The 19,756-nt window shown below is 43.2% G+C and overlaps 1 protein-coding gene across 4 annotated transcripts in view; it reads right to left on the bottom strand.

Moving 5' to 3' along the window:
- Positions 1 to 19,756, bottom strand: part of LOC121277294 (xanthine dehydrogenase-like) — a 232,519-nt gene that overhangs the window by 124,404 nt on the left and 88,359 nt on the right. For all 4 annotated transcript variants that reach the window (XM_041186576.1, XM_041186574.1, XM_041186575.1 and 1 more), the window contains 3 exons: positions 14,584 to 14,660; positions 4,399 to 4,481; positions 810 to 1,026 (listed from right to left, as the gene is read on the bottom strand). In XM_041186576.1, the coding sequence (XP_041042510.1) occupies positions 810 to 1,026; positions 4,399 to 4,481; positions 14,584 to 14,660 (377 nt within the window). The remainder of the gene's footprint in view (positions 1 to 809; positions 1,027 to 4,398; positions 4,482 to 14,583; positions 14,661 to 19,756) is intronic.

Below are 19,756 nucleotides of genomic sequence, written 5' to 3'. Positions count from 1 at the left end.
GAACTGCCGGCTTCAGATTGGCCAGAAGCTATTAGGGGGTGGGATTTCTACCCTCCTTGGTCCTTGATTGTATGGGAGGCCCGATATTAGCAGGTAGTGCCCGATTGCACTTGAATAGCATCAACCTTCCCAGATAGAAGCAACACGGGGACTCCCATCAGTTCTACAACCGGTACTAAATACTGGAACTAAACTCTGCCTATTGTGTCAGGGAGGGAGCTGCAACGACAGCTGTGACAGAAAAGACTGGCACACCTTATCAATTAAATCTTGCAAACTTGTCCAATGAAAGCAGAAGAAACCAACTACCAGAAGTTAATTAGTAACAGGCCAAGAGTCTGACTTCCACCTTTCCAACAGTATTCATTTTATCTATATCTGAACAAGGAAATTAGATCAGAGATAAGTCTACTGGGCAGAGCTATACAATGGTGATTATAGCGCCTGATTGCGATCCTGAAGATTTGTTGGGTTATCTCAGAGAATTGGGGAGGCAGTACTAGTATATGTGGTAAAACAACCCCCCGCCTCTCACCCACCTCGGATATGAAGTAAGTTGGGTAAAGTCTCTGACAGCATAAATTGTACTTGGGTCTGTGGAAAAATAGACTTGCTGCGTGGCTGAATGGCCTTTTCTTATCAGGCAGGGAAAAATGTTAAACACTTAGTAAAAATATTTCTACTCTGGGTAAAAAAGCTCTTGTTGATATTACATTTGCAACGTATTTTTCGCTTAAGCCATCAACTTAAGTGGGAGAAAATTAAAAAGTTTCTTAGAACATCTGCACAATTTCCATCTCTTTGGGTACCTTTAGCAGTGTCTCCATGTACGAGTTTGACAGCTTCTCTAGAGTGCTCCTGCATTAATAGATATAGCTGAGTTAGCGTAGTGGGCTGGTACCATTTTATTCCATCCTTATTGTAAAGCTTGCTGGTGCTGCCCTCTGCTGGACCAGTGCAAGGTACAACTTCACCCAAAGAGCTCCTCTTACAAGGCCACTTCGTTTTGGGACATATCATCAAATCCTGAGAACACAAATGGCCACAATATAGAAGCACGTTCAAACACCACAGGCTCTAAAATGCCTAAAGATCTTAAGAACTAAATCAAGTCCAACAAAATGTGGGTCATGCCTTCAAAATTGCCACAGTTCATTAAAGCAAAAATTATGCCCCTACACTCTATTGTTCATGTTTAAAGATCTCATGGTATAATTTGAAGAACAGGATTTTCTAGCAATGTTCTTGCCAACATTATTCATTGAGCCAACACTACCATAAAACAGATTAATTTGTCATTTAACTTATGCTGCTATTTTTTGCAACCATACTGAGCACAAAATGACAGACATGTTTACACAACAATCACCATACTTTATTTTATTTCAAATGTTTTGTTTTAGTATACTTTCTCAGGCATTAAAAGATGTAGTATAATTACCAGTTCTTTGTTTCCAGTGCACTGGGAACAATTCTTATCATGTTCAAATCTCTCCATGGTCTCACCCCTCCCCAGCTTTGAAATCTCCTCCAACCTTAACCTTCAGGCTACTGTGCATTCCTTCAACTCTGGCCTCTTATGCATCTCCTTTGCTCACCATGGGCAGCCATAGCCTCAGTCATTGAAGCCCTAGGCTTTGGAATCTCTTCCTATGCCTTGAACCCTCTCTCTTCCTTTTCCATGCTCTTCAAAACCTACCACTTTGACCAGTTTTTTAGTTAAAAGTCTTAATAGCTCCTTTTAATTTTTATCAATTTCTGTCTGCTTACACTTTTGAAGTGCACTGGAACATTTTATTATGTTAAAGCTGCCAAATAAATAACTCTCTTCTGTTTGAAGCCAAGAACAAGTGCAGTTTACTTGTCATGAGTTCCATTTAGTTATAGCCTCTTAATGAAAGGTGCATTCATGTTCCTCTTAAGGAGGCTTCATCTCATTTTATAAAGTTTGTGAAAGGGGACATTCAATGGCACATATCATTGTCCATGCATACAGCAAATATTATTAAAATGAAAACATTCTCATGAAAAAACACATATACAAAAATTCATACTGCAGTAAATAACACATCTGCTGACTAAAACTGCCTAAAATCTCCTGGAAATTGAAGAATACTTTGAAAGATTGCATTAAGCTGCAACAATAACAAGCTACTTGAAGGCAATGAAAGTTGGAAACTTCTTCAATATGCAATACTTTTTTTGGTCTGAATCAGACTCATTGTTGTCAACATCCTGAGGCTTACCTTTAACCAGGAACTGAACTGGATCAGCCAGATAAATACTATGGCTATTAGAGGTCAGAGGCTAGAAATTCTGTGAAGAATAACTCACCTCCTGACTCCCCAAAGCCTGTTAATCTACAAGGCATGAGTCAAGAGTGTGATGGAATACTCTCCATTTGCCTGAATGAGTGCAGCATCGACAACACTCAAAGCTCAACACCACCCATGACAAAACAGCCCACTTGATTGGTACCTTGCATTCACATACATTCCCTCCACCATTGGCACACAGGGGCAGCAGTTTGCACCATCGCATGATGCATTGCTCAAGACTCCTTTGACGGCACCTTCCAAACCCATGATCTCTATTACCTAGAAGGACAGGGCAGCAAATGCATGGGAATACCACCAACCGCTAATTCCTTTCCAAGTGACAGACTCTTTGACTTGGAATTATATTGCCGTTCCTTCACTGAAACTGTGTCAATAACCTGGAACTGCCTCCATAACAGCACTGTGGACGTACCTACACCTCATTGGCTGCAGCTGTTCAAGAAGGGGGCCACCTTCTCAAGGGTAATGATGGTTGGCAATAAATACTGACCTTGCCAGCAGCAATTGCATCCCATGAACAAATCTGCCAATGACAGGCTTGTCATCAGAATGTCAATGGTGAGATAACTACTAACATCTATTTCTCTATTAGGTCTATTTCTCTTCTTATTTTACGTATAAATAACCAGGACCTAGGTATAGGACATATAAGTTTGAAATTTGCAGAGCCAGCATAGGAATGACAGGCCGAATAGTCTCCTCTGTGCTCCCTCTGTACTATTTGAAATTATAACATTGTGATTGCTTTCTGACCTGTAGTTACACATCACTAAAAGTTACATATCAGATCTACATTCAATTTAGTGGCCCTGATCACCAAAGTTTAAAGGGGAAAGAAAGTCTCAAGAAGAAATATCCTAGATAGTTGCAAAGCTGAATACTCAGTGACCACATTGTAGAGCAACAAGATCACTTGAATCATTCAATAGGGGATAAGTGGTTTTTGGCTCAGAGGAGGCAGCAACAAGTGAGACGTAAGTTTTTAAGTCAGTGGGAAAATAAAAAGATGCGAGTTTTGTGATTCTACGAAGTCACAGATCATCCTGCCAAATGTTAATGATCTTCTATAGTTTAAGATCCTGGAACTCCTTATCTAACAGCAAAACCATGGTATCATTACCACACAAACTACAGCAGATTAAGAAGGCAGCCTACCAACACCTTCCCAAGGTTAACTATGGGCAGAATTTAAATACCCCCCAGCAGTGAGTTTGGAGGTTGGAGGCATTTAAAGGAGCAGGAGGGTATGGGGTGGGGACCCTGCTGCCTTCCCACCTCTGCCCGATTAAGTATGGGACCTGGCAGGTTCGCAGATAGCCTTCCTGCTCAGATGCTAACTGAACCCTTAAGCAGGCAATAAATGCCCACTTAAGAATTGCCCACTTAAGGGCCTCATCCTGCCACTGATGGTATGCAAACTGTGAGGAGCCCAATGCTCATTCAAAAGCACTTGGTGCCTGATCAAGGGATTATGGCATCGGGGTGGGGGGGTGGTGGAGGAGGGTGGGTGCCTTTGACAGCCAACCCCTTCCCTTTCTTCCAATCCCCCTGCACCCAGCCAGTGAACCCCTTCCTGTCCTCACTCACCTTTGGCCTGGGTTCCTTGTGGATTTTAGGCCATTAGAGTGTGCATTACCAGTATAGCCATCGCTCCTGGTAGTGCCAATGGGCAATGGAGATCTGCCTGCCTCTGATTGGCTAGCAGCTCTTAACAGGCAGAACATCCACTGCTGGAGTCCAAAATCCCAGGAAAGGCCCAAAGCTGGCTAGTTAAGTGCTGATGGGCATTTAATACCTGCAGGCCTTCATCAACAGAGATGATGTGAGGCTCCTGCCAGTTCTGCAGCAAGGGGACAAGATCCCAACTCCAACATTAAATTCCACCCTATATGCAGGAAATAAATGGTGGCTTTGTCCACAATGTCCACATAGTGAGATTTTTTCCCCCACATGATAGTTCTACCAAGTTAACCTTAGACCTACCCAACATCCAAGATTTAATTTCGTTATCAACATCTCAACAAAACTAAATAATGAACCATAATAATTTTAGTTTCACCTCCATATCAGTGAAGGATCCTCTCAGCCTTATATCTGCATCCTTTACAAAAGACTTCATGGCATCTAAAATAGGCCGATAGCCTGGATTTAATGAGATAGAGAATAGCAAGTTAGCCAACAGAATTAGTAGGGCATTTCCCTCATGTTGGATAATGTTTTTTTTAATTCCAATATAACAATTGTAAGAAAGTTAAAATGTCACAAGTTAAAGTTAATTCGGTCCAATTAACCCAAACACCAGTATTTCTATCCACACCTTTTTTATTTTTCCACTAACTAATAGCTTACCTGTTCTGGTCGTCTCTGAGCCAAAAATCACTTACTCTTCATTGATTAATTTAAGCAACCTCGATGCTCTACAATGTATTCCTCTTTGCTATTATTTAGGGGTCTAGTTTATTTTTTTCTTTTCTAGAGTGATAACAGTAATAACTTGTATTTATATAGCACCTTTAATATAATATGTCCCAATAAGGCACTTCACAGGAGCAAGAACACAAGAGTTAGGAGGGGTGGACCACAGGGTCCGTCGAGCCTGCTCCACCATTCAATATGACCATGGCTACCATTGGGCTTCAATTCCACTTTCCTGCCTGCTCCCCATATCCATCGACTCACAGAGACCAAAACTCTGTCTATTCCAGCCTTAAATATTTTCAACAATGGAGCATTCATAAACCGCTGGGGTGGAGATTCCAAAGATTCACAATCTTTTGAGTGAAGAAATTTCTCCTCTTCTGAGTCCCAAATGATCATCCCCTTATCCTGAGACTGAACCATTGTGTTTTAGATTCACTGGCCAGCGGAAACCACCTCAGTATCTACACTATCAAACCCCTTCAGAATCTTGTACAGCACGCTTCATTAAGATCAACTCTCATTCTTCTAAACTCCAGAGAATAAAGGCCAAATTTGCTCAGCCTCTCATCATAGGACAACCCTCTCACCCTAACCAATGAACCATCTAATGCACCAGTCTAGTGAATCTTCACTGTACTGTTTACGCACGTCTACAATTTCACACCTTCAAAAAATTGTTCTGCTTTTCTATTCTAATGACCAAAGTGAATGACCTCACACTTCCCCACATTACACCCCATTTGCCATCTCGTTGCCCACTCACTTAACCTGACATCTGTCTTGGCAGCCTGTCCTCCTCGCAGCTTGCACTTCCACCTAGTTTTATATCATTAGCAAACTTAGAAAAAATTATTCTGTCCCTTCATCCAAGTTATTAATGTAGGTTACAAATAGCTGAGGCGCCAGCACTCAACTTTGAGGCACTCCACTAATCACAGCCTGCCAACTTAAAAATACCCCATTTGTGCCCATTCATTGCTTCCTGTCAGTTAACCAATCCTCTAACCATACTAATATATTACCCACAACTCCATGAGCCCTAATCTTGTGTATTAAGCTTCTGTATGGTACCTTAGCAAATGCCTTTTGGAAACCCAGGTGTACATCTACTGGTTCCCCTTTATCTACCCTACTAGTTACGTTCTCAAAAACTCCCATAAATTTGTCAAATACAATTTCCCTTTCATAAAATTATTGATTTTATCTGATCATACTATGATTTAAGCGCATTGTTAAGACTTCCTTAACAGTAGATTCCAGCACTGTCCTGATGACAGATGTCAGGCTAATTGGCCTGTAGTTCCCTAATTCCTCTCCCTCCTTTCTTGAATAGCAGATTATATTTTCTAACTTCCAATGTGTTAGAACCATTCTAGAGTCAAGGGAATTTTGGAAAATCGTAGGCAGAGCATCCACCATCCCTGCAGCCGTCTCTTTCGGAACTCTAAGGTGTGGGCCATCAGGTCTTGGGGATTTGTCAGATTTTAGTCTCCTGAGTTTCTCTAGTACTTTTTCTTGCTGATATTAATTACCTTAATTTCCTTACTCTTATTAACCCCTAGGTTACCCTCTATTTCTGAGATGCAACTTGTGTCTTCTGCTGTGAAGACAGACACAAACTATTGGTTCAATATCTCTGCCATCTCCTTATTACCCATAATAATTTCTCATGGCTCTGTTTCTAAAGGATTGTTTCCTGTAATTACTCTCTTCTTTTTATATACTTGTGAAAGCTCTTGCAATCTGTTTTTATATTTCTGGGTAGTTTGTTCTCGTATTCTATTTTATCCCTTTTTTTCAACCATTTGTTGGGCCTTAGCTGCCTTCTAAAACTCTCCCAATCCTCAAACGTGCTACTATTCTTTGCACCATTATAAGCTTCTTTTAATCTAAAACTGTCCTTAACTACCTGAGTAAGCCATGGATGGATCTTTCTTGCTGAGTTTTTGTTTTTTTAATGGAATGTGTTTTGTTAAACATTTTGAAGCGTTTCATTACATGTTTCCTGATTTATCTTCATACCTTTTAGTCCATTTACCCAATCAACTTTACCTATGTAATTGGCTGTTCAAGTTCAAGATTCTTGTTTGCAATTGAGTATGTCACTTTCAAACTTCGAACTCAATTCTATTATGATCACTAATTCTTTTACTATGTGATTACTAATTAAACCTGCCTAATTACACAATATCAGATCTTAAATAGCTATATCTCAGTTGGTTCCACAAGGTATTGCTCCTGGAAACCATTATGAAAACATTCTACAAACTCAACTTCTAGACCACCCTTGCCAGTTTGATTGGTCCAGCCTTTATGAAGATTAATGACCCTTCACAATTATTACATTGCCTTTGTTACGCACTCCAACAGTTTCTTGTTTAATGCTCCATTTAATGGTATGAATACTGTTATGAGGCCTATAAACTACTCCCACCAGGGATTTGACTCTTGCTATTCCTAATCTCCAGCCATACTGATTTTCCATGTTTGGAGACAAGATCCTTTAACACTAATGTCCTTATGCTGTCCTTTACTATCAGAGCTACCCTGCCTCCTTTGCCTTCCTTCTGTCCTTTTGAAGTGTTGTGTACCTGGGAATATTTAATTCCTAACCTTGGTCACCATGTAACCATAGGCAGAATCGTTCAGTCCTACCAGCAGCAGAAGTTTGGTGGGTCGGGAAACTTAATTTGACATGAGGCCAAAAATCAGTTTCCTGACATCAGGATGAACTGTAGGAGTTCTGTTCCCTGGACTTTAAAAGCCGGTTAAAGTGCTTCCCAGTGAACGATGTCGGGAATTTCTTTTCCATGCATTAGCATGGCATGCATGCTCGTTAAAAGGCCACTTCACCAGAGGTGTTGGAAGAGAGATGGCCCAAGAGAGCGGGATCGTTGGTGTCAATGGTAGGATCTGAGGGATTGAACTGAGGGAAGAGGAGGGAACAGTCACAGTCAGAGGTGGGGGAGAGGGATGCAGCAGGCTGGCAGGTCCAGGGTGATAGTCAGGTTGTGAAGGTTTCATAGGGGTGGGGAAGGGGTTACGGAAGTAGGCTACTAGTAGGTGGCTCGGACAATGGGGTCAAGGTGGACATGAGGATGTTAACAGATGTAGGCTCTGAGGGGAGGGAAGGCATGTGGAGGTGGATAGTGATAGGGTCCAGATTAACAGGGGGAGGTTCAAGCGTAAAAGAGGGGAGAGGAATGGTAAGATTGGGTGGGAGTTAGTGGGTGACAGCAGAGGGTAGAAGGTAGTGGAGCAAGTCTGAAAACCATTGGTGAGAGTGACTGCCCTTGACATCAAGGCCACATTTGACAGTGTAGCATCAAGGAACCCTAGCAAAACTGGAGTCAATGGGAATTGGGTGGGAAAGTTTTCTGCTGGCTGAAGTCATACCTAGCACGAAGGAAGATGGTTGTGGTTGTTGGAGGTCAGTCATCTCAGCTCCAGGACATCACTGTGGGAGTTCCTCAGGGTAGTGTCTTTGGTCCAACCATCTCCAGCTGCTTCATCAATAACCTTCCTTTCATCAGAAGGTTAGAAGTGGGGATGTTCGCTGATGATTGCACAATGGTCAGCAACATTCATGACTCCTCAGATACTGAAGCAGTCCATGTCCAAATGCAGCAAGACCTCAACAATATCCAGGCTTGAAGTGACAAGTAACATTCACGCTACACAAGTATCAGGCAATGACTATATCCAACAAGACAGAATCCAACCTTTGTCCCTTGACATTCAATGGCATTACCATCACTTACCCCACTATCAACATCCTGGGGGTTACCACTGATCAGAAATTGAACTGGGCTAGCCATATAAATACTGTGGCTACAAGAGCAAGTCAGAGGCTAGGAATAGTGCAACGAGTAACTCACCTCCTAACTCCACAAAGCCTGTCCACTATCTACAAGGCACAAGTCAGGAGTGTGATGGAAAACTCCCCACTTGCCTGGATGAGTGCAGCTCCCACAACACTCAAGAAGCTTGACATCATCCAGGACAAAGCAGCCCGCTTGACTGGCACCACATCCACAAACATTCACTCCCTCCCCCACCACGGACGGACAGTAGTAGCAGTGTGTACCATCTACAAGATGCACTGTGGGAATTCACCAAGGCTCCTTCAACAGCACCTTCCAAACCTACAACCACTACCATCTAAAACAAGGGCAGCAGACACATGGGAACACCACCACCTGGAAGTTCCCCTCCAAGCCACTCACCATCCTGACTTGGAAATATATCGCTATTCCTTCACTGTCACTGGGTCAAAACCCTGGAACTCTCTTCCTAACAGCACTGTGGGTGCAGCTACATCACATGGCAGCAGTTCAAGAAGGCAGCTTAACACCACCTTCTCAAGGGCAATTAGGGATGGGCAATAAATGCTGGCCCAGCCAGCGAAGCCGACATCCCATGAATGAATAAACAAATATGCACCATTTTTCAAGTAACAATATGCAACGCAGACAATTTTAAACGGCGTTGCCTCAAAGTGGGAGGATGGTCTTAATAGGTAGGTAGAGCTCAAGGTCAGTACAATTGGTCAACTAAAGGGACACCCTAATAACCATGAGGCAACTGGATGACAACTGTGCTCAGTTTTGTTCTCCTCTCTATGAAGCCCAGATGGCAACAGGCATATTTACGACTCACGGGTCTCATTAAGTCAAGATCCCAGCAAGGTTTGGAGCTGCTGTTCTGTGCGAGATTTTCCATCTGCTGCAGCCAGAGGAAGGGATGCAGGAGGTGGATGGCTCCAAGATGCTGGTGGACAGCAGCCAACTCATGAATCCAAACCTCCATCCTCCTGGGTGAATGCTCATCCCTGATGAGTGCTCACGTTGTTAGTTTTTCTATGATGCCAGGGTAACGGTCTGCTCTAGAGTCTCAAGGGGAGTGGAGGCAAGCTGGATAGTGTCAGAGGGAGGCTTCTCGCACATGGCTCTCATCACCCCAGTCAAAGGGCAATGTCTCCATGCGCAGTCATGTATGAATGGGAGGAACACTCATCTCTGGTCCTCCAGGATGTCCTTCACCTGGAAGAGGTGGGGTGGGGATGGGATGCATGTTTAGACAGAGGACAGGCACAGGGCATAGCACTGGCTTGGTGGCTCTGGGATGGGAGGCAAGCCTATAAAGAATATGCTCACTAGATTTATTCCAGCAAGTCCTCAATTTAAGCCCCTTCACTTAAACGTTGTTTACCCTTTAGGACCTTTATTTGATTTACATGGCCATTTTCGATTATAAGTCATTTGCACTCTGCCCCACCACCCTCCCCCTCTGAGCTGGGCCAGCCGCCACCATGTTCTGATGCTGCAGCTACCAGAGGCCCAGGCTGTAGAGAGAGAGCAAAGCCAGTGATCCTGACAGCAGGAGAGGAGGGCAGGGATGGGAAGCTGCAAGCTGGGGATGGGGATGGGTGAGGGGTGCTCCCTCCCACCAACCCCAACAACTGACATCTCCCAAGGCCTGGTTCCCCACTGGCTTTTCCTGTGGACAGCCGCCCAGCCGCTCAGCTCTGCTCCCCTCCCACCACCCACCGGCTTCTTCCATGGCCTCCCACAGGATGGATGCAGCACTCAGCACCTACAAACTATTAGGAATGCGTCCAGGTTTGAAGAGCGGGAGAAAGTGGGCAAGGCCGAGAGACAGACAGACAGAGAGAGGCAAACACACACACACACAAATACACACAGAAACAAAGAGAGAGAGAGCGAGGTAAGCATGGAGAGGGGGCAAGCACGATGGCCACCCCCTTTTCTTGCTGATACATGGAATAGAGAAAGAAAGATTTAGTCACTGACCAAGCAGGCTCCTTAATTAAATCAATGTCTCACACTGTGGACGCAGCTGACAACTGCAGACTGGAGGCTCCTCACTGGCTTCCTGGAGGAGTCCTATTTCAGCTTCAGCACATGCATTGTCCTGCTCCTTCTCGGCTGTCTCTGCAGCCTGCTCTTTATATGGGGTGAGGGTTCAAATATTGGGAATTCCGCCTCCAGTCTGGGAAGCACTCCCGCTTGTTGTGGGCATTCTTCTCCTGCAGAAGGACAGAAGGATTGATCGCCATCCTAATGGTTGCATGAGCAGTTCAGGAGCATGTATTCCTATGGCAACTGCTGAGACCTGAGCGCCCACCACCCCCCCCCCCCCCCACCCCACCACCCCCCAATAAGTAGTTAAAAAGCAGGATGTCTTGCAACTGATAGAAGATTGAGAGCATGAAATGGCTGGCACACATTCAGTGCAGATGTTCAGTCTGCTTGGGAGTGCTGCAACCCAAACTCCTGTCTAACATTCCTGTGCATGCACTTAGTCTGCCTGATGCCCTTATGATTACATCAGTTATGCTGGTGGAGCGCAGATCATTCATCCTCTTGTGACACTGCTGGGCATCTTGTTGCTGGGCTCATGGGTGCTAAAGTGTGACCTCTTCCCAGACTGCCGTGGTCAGATGAGAGGGCCTCCTGCTACAATTCCAGGGAAACAGCACCTCCTGCCTTTGCTTGCTGGCCTAGAGGAGAGTCTCCAGGGAGACTTCGCTGAACCATGGGGCTGCACGTTGCTTTCCTTTGTGGGATATCTTGGTCTTGGCAGAATCCGGTGCTCCTGGCCTGCAGTGAATGAATGCTGCCCAAGTGTCCTTTCAGTAAAGCACTTGTACCTTTGACTCCAGGAGGTAACAGTGGGCATGGCGACTTCCTGTCCACCTCAGCTACGAGATTCATTGTGCTCTGCACGGATGCATGTGGTCAGCTGTCCCGCCCACAACCCACCCCCGCCCCCTGCAGCAGGAATCACCCCGACTTCCACTCCTGCCACCGAACTTAAGAATTCATATCAGAAGGTTCTGTCCCATGTCTCTGTAATAGTGATTTGATCCAAACCATTTATCTCTGTTTGTGTCACTAGTTCATCAATCTTGTGGAGATGTTTCACGCATTCAGATAAAGAGACTTTCGTATCAATTTTGTTGCGTTTTTTTATTCATTCTCTGGATGGGGGCTTCGCTGGCTGGGCCATATTTATTGTCTATTTCTAGTTGTCCATACCTAGTTGCCCTTGAGAAGGTGGTGGTGAGCTGCCTTCTTGAACTGCTGCAGTCCATGTGGTGTAGGCATACACAGTATTGTTAGGAAGGGAGTTCCAGGATTTTGACCCAGCAACAGTGAAGGAATGGCAATATATTTCCATGTCAGATTGGTGAGTGACTTGGAGGGGAGCTTCCAGGTGGTAGCATTCCCATCTATCTGCTGCCCTTGTCCTTCTAAATGGTAGCAATCGTGGGTTTGGAAGGCGCTGTCGAAGGGGCCTTGGTGAATTCCTGCAGTCCATCTTGTAGATGGTTCACACTGCTGCTACTGTGCATCAGTGGTGGAGAGAGTGAATGTTTGTGGATTTGATGCCAATCAAGTGGGCTGCTTTGTCCTGGATGGTATCAAGTCCTTGAGTGTTGTGGAAGCTGCACTCATCCAGGCAAGTGGGGAGTATTCCATCACTCTCCTGGCTTGCGCCTTGTAGATGATGGACAGGCTTCAGGGAATCAGGAGGTGAGTTACTCACCGCAGGATCCCTAGCCTCTGACCTGCTCTTGTGGCCTCAATATTTATATGGCTAGCCCAGTACAGTTTCTGGTCAATGGTAACCCTCAGGACGTTGATAGTGGGGGATTCAGTGATGGTAATGCCATTGAACATCAAGGGGCACTGGTTAGATTCTCTCTTGTTGGAGATGGTCATTATCTGGCCAAGCCTAGATATTGTCGAGGTCTTGCTGCATTTGGACATGGACAGCTTCAGTATCTGAGAAGTCGTGAATGGTGCAGAACATTGTTTAATCATCAGCGAACATCCCCACTTCTGACATTATAATGGAAGGAAGGTCACTGATAAAGCAGCTGAAGATGGTTGGGCTGAGGACAATACCCTGAGGCACTCCTGAAACGATGTCCTGGAGCTGAGATGACTGACCTCCAACAATCACAACCTTCTTTCTTTGTGCTAGGTATGACTCCAACCAGTGGATAATTTTCCTCCTGATTCCCATTGACTCCAGTTTTTCTGGGGCTCCTTGATGCCAAATGTGGTCTTGATGTCAAGGACAGCCACTCTCACCACACCTCAGCACTCAGCTCCTTTGTCCATGTCTGATCCAAGGCTGTAATGAGGTCAAGAGCTGAGCAGCCTTGGCGGTATCCAAAGTGGGCATTACTGAGCAGGTTATTGTTAAGCAAGTGCCACTTGATAGCACTGTTGGTGACCCCTTCCATTACTTTACTGATGATGGAGAATAGACTGATGGGGCGGTAATTGGCCGGGTTGGATTTGTCTTGTTTTTTTGTGTACAGAACATACCTGGGCAATTTTCCACATAGCCGGGTAAATGCCTGTGTTGTGGCTGTACTGGAACAGCGCGGCAAGTTCTGAAGCACAAGTTTTCAGTACTATTGCCGGAATAATGTTAGGGCCCATTGCCTTTGCACTATCCTTTGTGCTATTCCTTGCATGGACTTTATTCACTGCCGCAGAATTACCATTAAGCTCTCTGCCCTTCCCATCCCACTGTGCTTACCTTTATCCACATTCCTACACTGTTCTGTTGTCTCAGCTTTTCTCTCGATTTTTAAATCTCCCGTATCTCAAATACTCCCCAACATCTCCCACCCCTGCCCCTCACCATTTGTTTAGAGACCTGTTCCACAGCCCTAGTTATACGATTCAACAGGTCACTGGTCCCAGATCGTTTTAAGTAGAGCCCATTCCAGTGGAACAGCTCGTTTTTACCCATGTACTGGTGCCAGTGCCCCATGCATTGTAACCCTTTTCTCCCCATACTACTTTTTGAGCCACACATTAAATTACTGTGTCCTCCCCCTCCAAGTTCGGCTCCAGCTGCAAGGAGATGTCCTTAACCTGGCACCGGGCAGGCAACTCAACCTTCGGAGCTCCCAGTCTACAATGCTCTGAATGGCCTTCCTCATCCATAATCATTTTGGGACAAAGGACAGGAAATCATGACTGTGAGCTCTCATCTCTCACCTCCACCTTCCATTTCTAGAAAGCAAATCAATCTAAAAAGAACTTCCTTACTTCTGTTGCTGTTATGATACTAATCTTTAATGTGCCCATATAAATTCCTTTCTTCACAATTTTAACAAAGGCAGCATTCCATTTTGAGTAAACAGCTTAACATTGCTATAAAAGTAGCGAAGGGAGAAATTAAGACAAGAACATTAAACATTTGTGAAATTTCAATGGCAACAATTTCTATTCTGCATTTTAGAGCTTACTACAAAATTCACCCATTATTTAAGGAAATCACATATTAGTTGTAATAAAGTTTGCAAATTGTACTGATGATGCAACTTTCCAGTTAGCATAATGATAAAGTGCCTAAATTATGAAGTGGGTGCAATCACTTTACAATAGTTGTTGCTGATAACAGATGAGTGTCTAGCCCCATCAGTAGAAGATGAATAAGTGACACAAAGGGAACAAAATATGGTGAAGTGAAAGGAACCAAATTTATAAAAAGAGAAACAAAATATTAAAGTATAAACCATTGAACATAGCAAACTGAAGCATCCATTCTGTCAATGGCATTCGAACCACCAAATAGCTCATAACAAAATCAGGCACATGAAATTTATCACAAGTCCCAAAAAGTGCTTTTCCTCAACACAGGATGATTAAATACATACTTCAAACACAAGTGGTTACAGGAAGATTAATTCACTATTTTTAAACCTCTGAAATTCTTTCAAGATGCTGCATACATTCTCCCAAATTATTGCTTATTTAAAGAATCTACAAACCTGTACATCTGCAGACATTGCCATCAAAGTTATCTTCCACTTCCTGAGCACCAGGAGTTGCATTGTTCTTCAGAAGCCTGGGGAAGAAAGGAATGATAGAGCACAAGTGCCAAAAACCCAGATCCAAAATCAATATAAAATCAACTAGTATTTCCATTTCTTTTTAATGTTATGTTCGCCTTCATTAAACCACAGGCTCTTGCTGGAGTTTGATTCCCTGAATGCCAATAGCTCCACAGCACCTCAGCCAAATAGCTTCCTGAATGAATCAATATATGTTGGTGTGTTGACCTTAAATGGCATTTATATTTTCCAGCATCCTCCTGAGTGTAACCATAGTTTCTGTTATAGCCCCAGTTAGGATCAGCTAACTCTAAGGTTAGATAAAAACAAAAAACTGCGGATGCTGGAAATCCAAAACAAAAACAGAATTACCTGGAAAAACTCAGCAGGTCTGGCAGCATCAGCAGAGAAGAAAAGAGCTGATGTTTCGAGTCCTCATGACCCTTCAACAGAACTGCAGTTCTGTTAGTTCCTTGACTATACCAATCCTAACTCTAAGGTTAGGATTGGTATAGACAAGGAACTAATATACTACAATAAAAGCAGAAAATGCTGCAAATACTCAGCAGGTCTGGCAGCATTTACGGGGAGAGAAACAGCGGGAGTTTGCACACCCACCCGTCGCCACGATCTTCCGGTCCCACCGCAAGTCAATGGGCTGTGGTGCGCCGCCTCACCTGTGGCGGGTCCCATCTGCGGAGGGGCTGGATAATCCAGGCCAGAGTTAACATTTTAGTTGTGTGTCCTTTTATCAAAATTGGGAAAAGTTGGAAATGTAATGGGTTTTAAGCAATTGCATGAGGGAAGGAAAGGGAAGAAGAACAAAAAGGGAAGTGAAGATAGGGTGGAAGACAGGAGAAATTAAATGACGAGAGCTAGTAGTGCAAGATCAAATGGAATGGTAACAGGACAAATTAAAAAAAAAGACATGCCTAGAGATGTGACTGGCAGAATAAAGAAAAGCTGCTATCCACAAGAGAAAAATGAGAGTAGGACCGAAACATGCTTCTCTCTTGCTCAATACGGATAAATCCCACTGTATTATGACAGAGATAAAAGTTAGCTGGGAAATACTATATCCTCCAGGAGATATAATTTAAAACACTGAATGGACACATCACTTATAAAACCAAGTCACAGACTATATGTTTGTTTTGCAGAAGGATATGGGAGGGGAACGGAAAACAGCTACCCAGGCTTTCAGCCAGTCTTGCTTCTGATATAAACTGTGGGATCAGCAGTTAGTTTTTGAAGATTAGTCTTGGTATTGTAAGAGCCATCCAGGCAGTTATTAACCATATTTGAATAATGTGAACACTGTAGATTTTGGGATCCTTTATCCTAGATAACAGGTACAGATGTGCACAATGATAATCCGACCATCAATTGAGTGCAAATCCTTTCTGTTCAGTAGACTATGTTCTTTATATGAAGAAGTCCAATTCCTGCATGGGTCCTGCATTCAAGAGAGCCTTGTGCCTTATCCAGGTGTTGCTTCTTTACACAGTAATAATATTTCACCATCCAAAGGAATCTATGCCTAGTCTATGCAACCGGTCCTCTCAATCCTTTTAGTCCCATTCTTGAGAATCCACATTCCACGCCCAAGGTAGGCTAATATATCCTTCCTGATGTGCAGTGCCCAGAACTGAATGCACTCTAATGTGTTCTAACCAGAGCTCTGTACACTGTAACATCACGTTCACCACCCCTTTGCATTCCAGCTTGCGAGATAAAAGCCAACATTCCATTAGCCATTAAAAATATTTATTGTGCCTATCCATTAGTTTTTAGTGATTTCTATTAATTGGATCTCTAAATCTCTGCTCCTGATCCATCTTACTTGGGTCCAAAACCGATGACCTCACACTTTCCTACATTGAACTGCATTTGCCACAGTTTTGTCCACTCAATTAATCCATCAATACCGTATTGCAACTTTTTGTTCCCATTTACACTATTTACAGTGCTAGCTAACTTAGTACCACCAGCAAAGTTAGGCATATAGTTCTTTACTCATTCATCCAAATCATTTATGAATACAGTGAAAAGCTGAAGCTCCATTACATGTCCTTGAGGTACACCACTAATCACATCCTGCCAATTTAATTTATTACCTATTATCCCTGCTTTTATACCTATTATCCCTGTTCTCTATCTCCCACTTCCTAATGTATTCCCTATCAAAACCAATATGTTGCCCCCAATTCCATGCTCTCTCATATTTGTTAATAGACTTTTATGTCCTTATTGAATGCCTAATGGAAATTTATATAGACAACATTCATAGATATTTCCTTATCTACCATGATTGTCACCTCCATAAAAAATTCAACCAGGCTTGTCAGACATGATTTATTTATTTATTGCTGGCACTTTCTGATCCTCTATATTTGTCCAAATGCTCAGTCACTCTTTCCCAAATAAAACATTCTAGCAGCTTCCCCACAACTGATGCTAGACTAATAGGTCTAATTTCATTGACATCACACTTACTCTACTTAAATAATGGCAGTTTTGGAATCTAAGGGGGAATTCCCGAATTTAATCGAATGCATCAACAACTTCTTCACTTGCTTCGTTTTATACCCTGGGATGGAGAGCTTTGGATTATAGAGATTTGTCTATCTTTATCAATAGTTTCCCCATTACAAAGTTAAAAAAAAATCTCATATCAAATCTAGTTACTTACCTTGGTTTATTTTTAGTTCTCCTGTCTCTCTGGTACTTCATCCTAATCTTCTACAATCGAGACTGATGAAAAGTAGCCATATAATTTCCTGATTTGCAATTACATAACACTTATGCCTGCATTAAGTGGACAACATTACACTAACTTCTTTCTCTTGATATATTTGTAAAAAAAACCTTTTTATGTTAGCCTAGATATCCCTCAAGGCTTTCTGATTTCTGCAATCATACCACTTTCTTTGTAACCCTCTGCTGTTCTTTAAATCCACCCCCATCCATCACAGTCCATGGGATCCCCAAGTTCTTTCTTTTATACTATCTTTCACTGCCCATTTAAAATTAAAAACGTCATCAGATTCTGTTCTGCAAATTTGAAGAAGGGACAACTGACTTCACACTGGCGCTTTTGTCATCTGTTTGGAAGAGTAAGGTAAAGCTGAACAGTGTGGGATCCTGGTGGAACATTGATAATTAAATCATCGTGACAACTTTAAGTGCCCATCTGCATGATTTCCCTTGGGTTTATAGAATTAAAATTGCCGAATAACATTTGACACAGAACAATAGATTGGCGGATTGGCATAGGTAAGCAACATCATGGGATAGTCAGCTTGTGCCATTCTCCCCATTTCCTCCAACTACTTTTTGCTACTCCTGTGCTTTACTCCCTCCACATGACCCTTATCTCTTACCTTCACCCAAACTACCCACTGCTGATCCACTATTGACAAGGACTCTATTTACTATGTTTGTTTCAAAGTAGCCTGAAATCCCGCTGTCCATGAGGATTCCCTTCCAATTACTCCCTCTCCCTGAAATATTCCCTCCCCAGTGCTCCATAGCCTTTTACTGTGCTCTCAGTGTCCCCCACAACTCAAGATCTCTTTCTACACCTTTGTATCCTCTACTAAGTGCTCCCAAGCATCGGGATCCAACATCATTACCCAGCAACACCCTCTCCACACTGTTGTAATCCAGAATCCTCATCCCATCAATGCTAGCATCCCTCCACATTTCCATGCTCAATGAACCTCCTCCATAATGCTCTAATGAAGCAATTCACCCATTGTGTCACCCACTTCCCATTGCTTCTTCACACACACACACACACACACACACACACACACACACACACACACACACACACACACACACACACACACACACACACACACACACACACACACACACTTCTCCTAATACTCGTAAGCTACCTCCCACATATCTTCAAACATTCTACCTTTTTTTCTCTGCATTCAATGCCTCAAAAAAAAATCGGCATACTTGAACAAAAAGATATAATAATCGGGGCCATTGATATGGGGCACATTTTGCTGGATCACCTGGGTGGAGCCAATACCGGACAATCACACGTTCCTACAATAGCCCTTTTTTTTCATCCATTCATTTAAATAGACAGAATAGTTAGAGTTCTTTTACCCAGGGTGCACTGCTCCTTGCTCAATTTTCCAGTATTCCGACAATCCAAATGCCCCAGGTATGGGAATGGGAAAACCTTCTCCAAGGTTTCCACACAAATATACAAATAATTGGATGAAAAAGTAAGATATATTCAAATGTTTGAGTTATTCAAATTAGTGCATTACAAATCAACTGTTAACGAAATAATCAATTTATTCAAGCTAAATTCTAATTTCTTTCAGCTGATTGGTTGAAATACGAATTGTTTAACTGTGTTTCAAATTTATTAATTCTACTTTAGCAATATGCAAATTTCTTCAAAAGGATAAAGTAAACCAAACAAACCAAATTGCTTAGAAGACTTTCTGACAAATCTTTCTACTTTAATTTCTTTTCCATATCAACTGACCACAAGCCTGAAAGGGTGCAATAGCATGGTGGCTATGTCACGGGACTAACGATCCAAGAAACATGAATTCTAATCTCACCACGGCAGCTGGTGAATTTAAATTTAGTTCTCGGTCTTTTGGCTAAGATCAAGTGTAGTCATGAAGCGATGGCTATAACCAGTCGAGCCCCATACCATGGGGTACGTAACACTATCCAGGTGATGATGAAGGACAGCGAAGGAGGAGCACCCATGGATCAGGCCTTCTTCATCAAACAGATCCTGTTGAAGGCATGTGGATTTGAAGCGGAGGAGATCTACTCCCTGCAAGACTTCCCCAGCGCTGGATGTTTCGACGTGACTTTCAAGCGTGTGGCAGCTTGAGTCAAGTTCCTGAAAGTGTTCGAGGAGAAGAGAGGCCAGCCGGAGATGAAGATCTTGACGGTGGAGCTGCTCTTTGCGTGTGGTGACTGTGCATCTCTACAACCCCTACGTCCCCGTCGCCGACGTGTTCACCTTCCTCACCAGGTACGTCGACAAAGTCGGGAGCTGCACCGAGGTTAGATACACCTTCGGGATTTGGACATGCAAATGCCAGGTTAAGATCAT

This window comes from Carcharodon carcharias, chromosome 4, assembly GCF_017639515.1.
Source record: "Carcharodon carcharias isolate sCarCar2 chromosome 4, sCarCar2.pri, whole genome shotgun sequence".
NCBI classification, from domain to species: domain Eukaryota; kingdom Metazoa; phylum Chordata; class Chondrichthyes; order Lamniformes; family Lamnidae; genus Carcharodon; species Carcharodon carcharias.
Note: the sequence above shows the minus strand (reverse complement) of the source record. Positions and strands in the feature narration are given on the sequence as shown.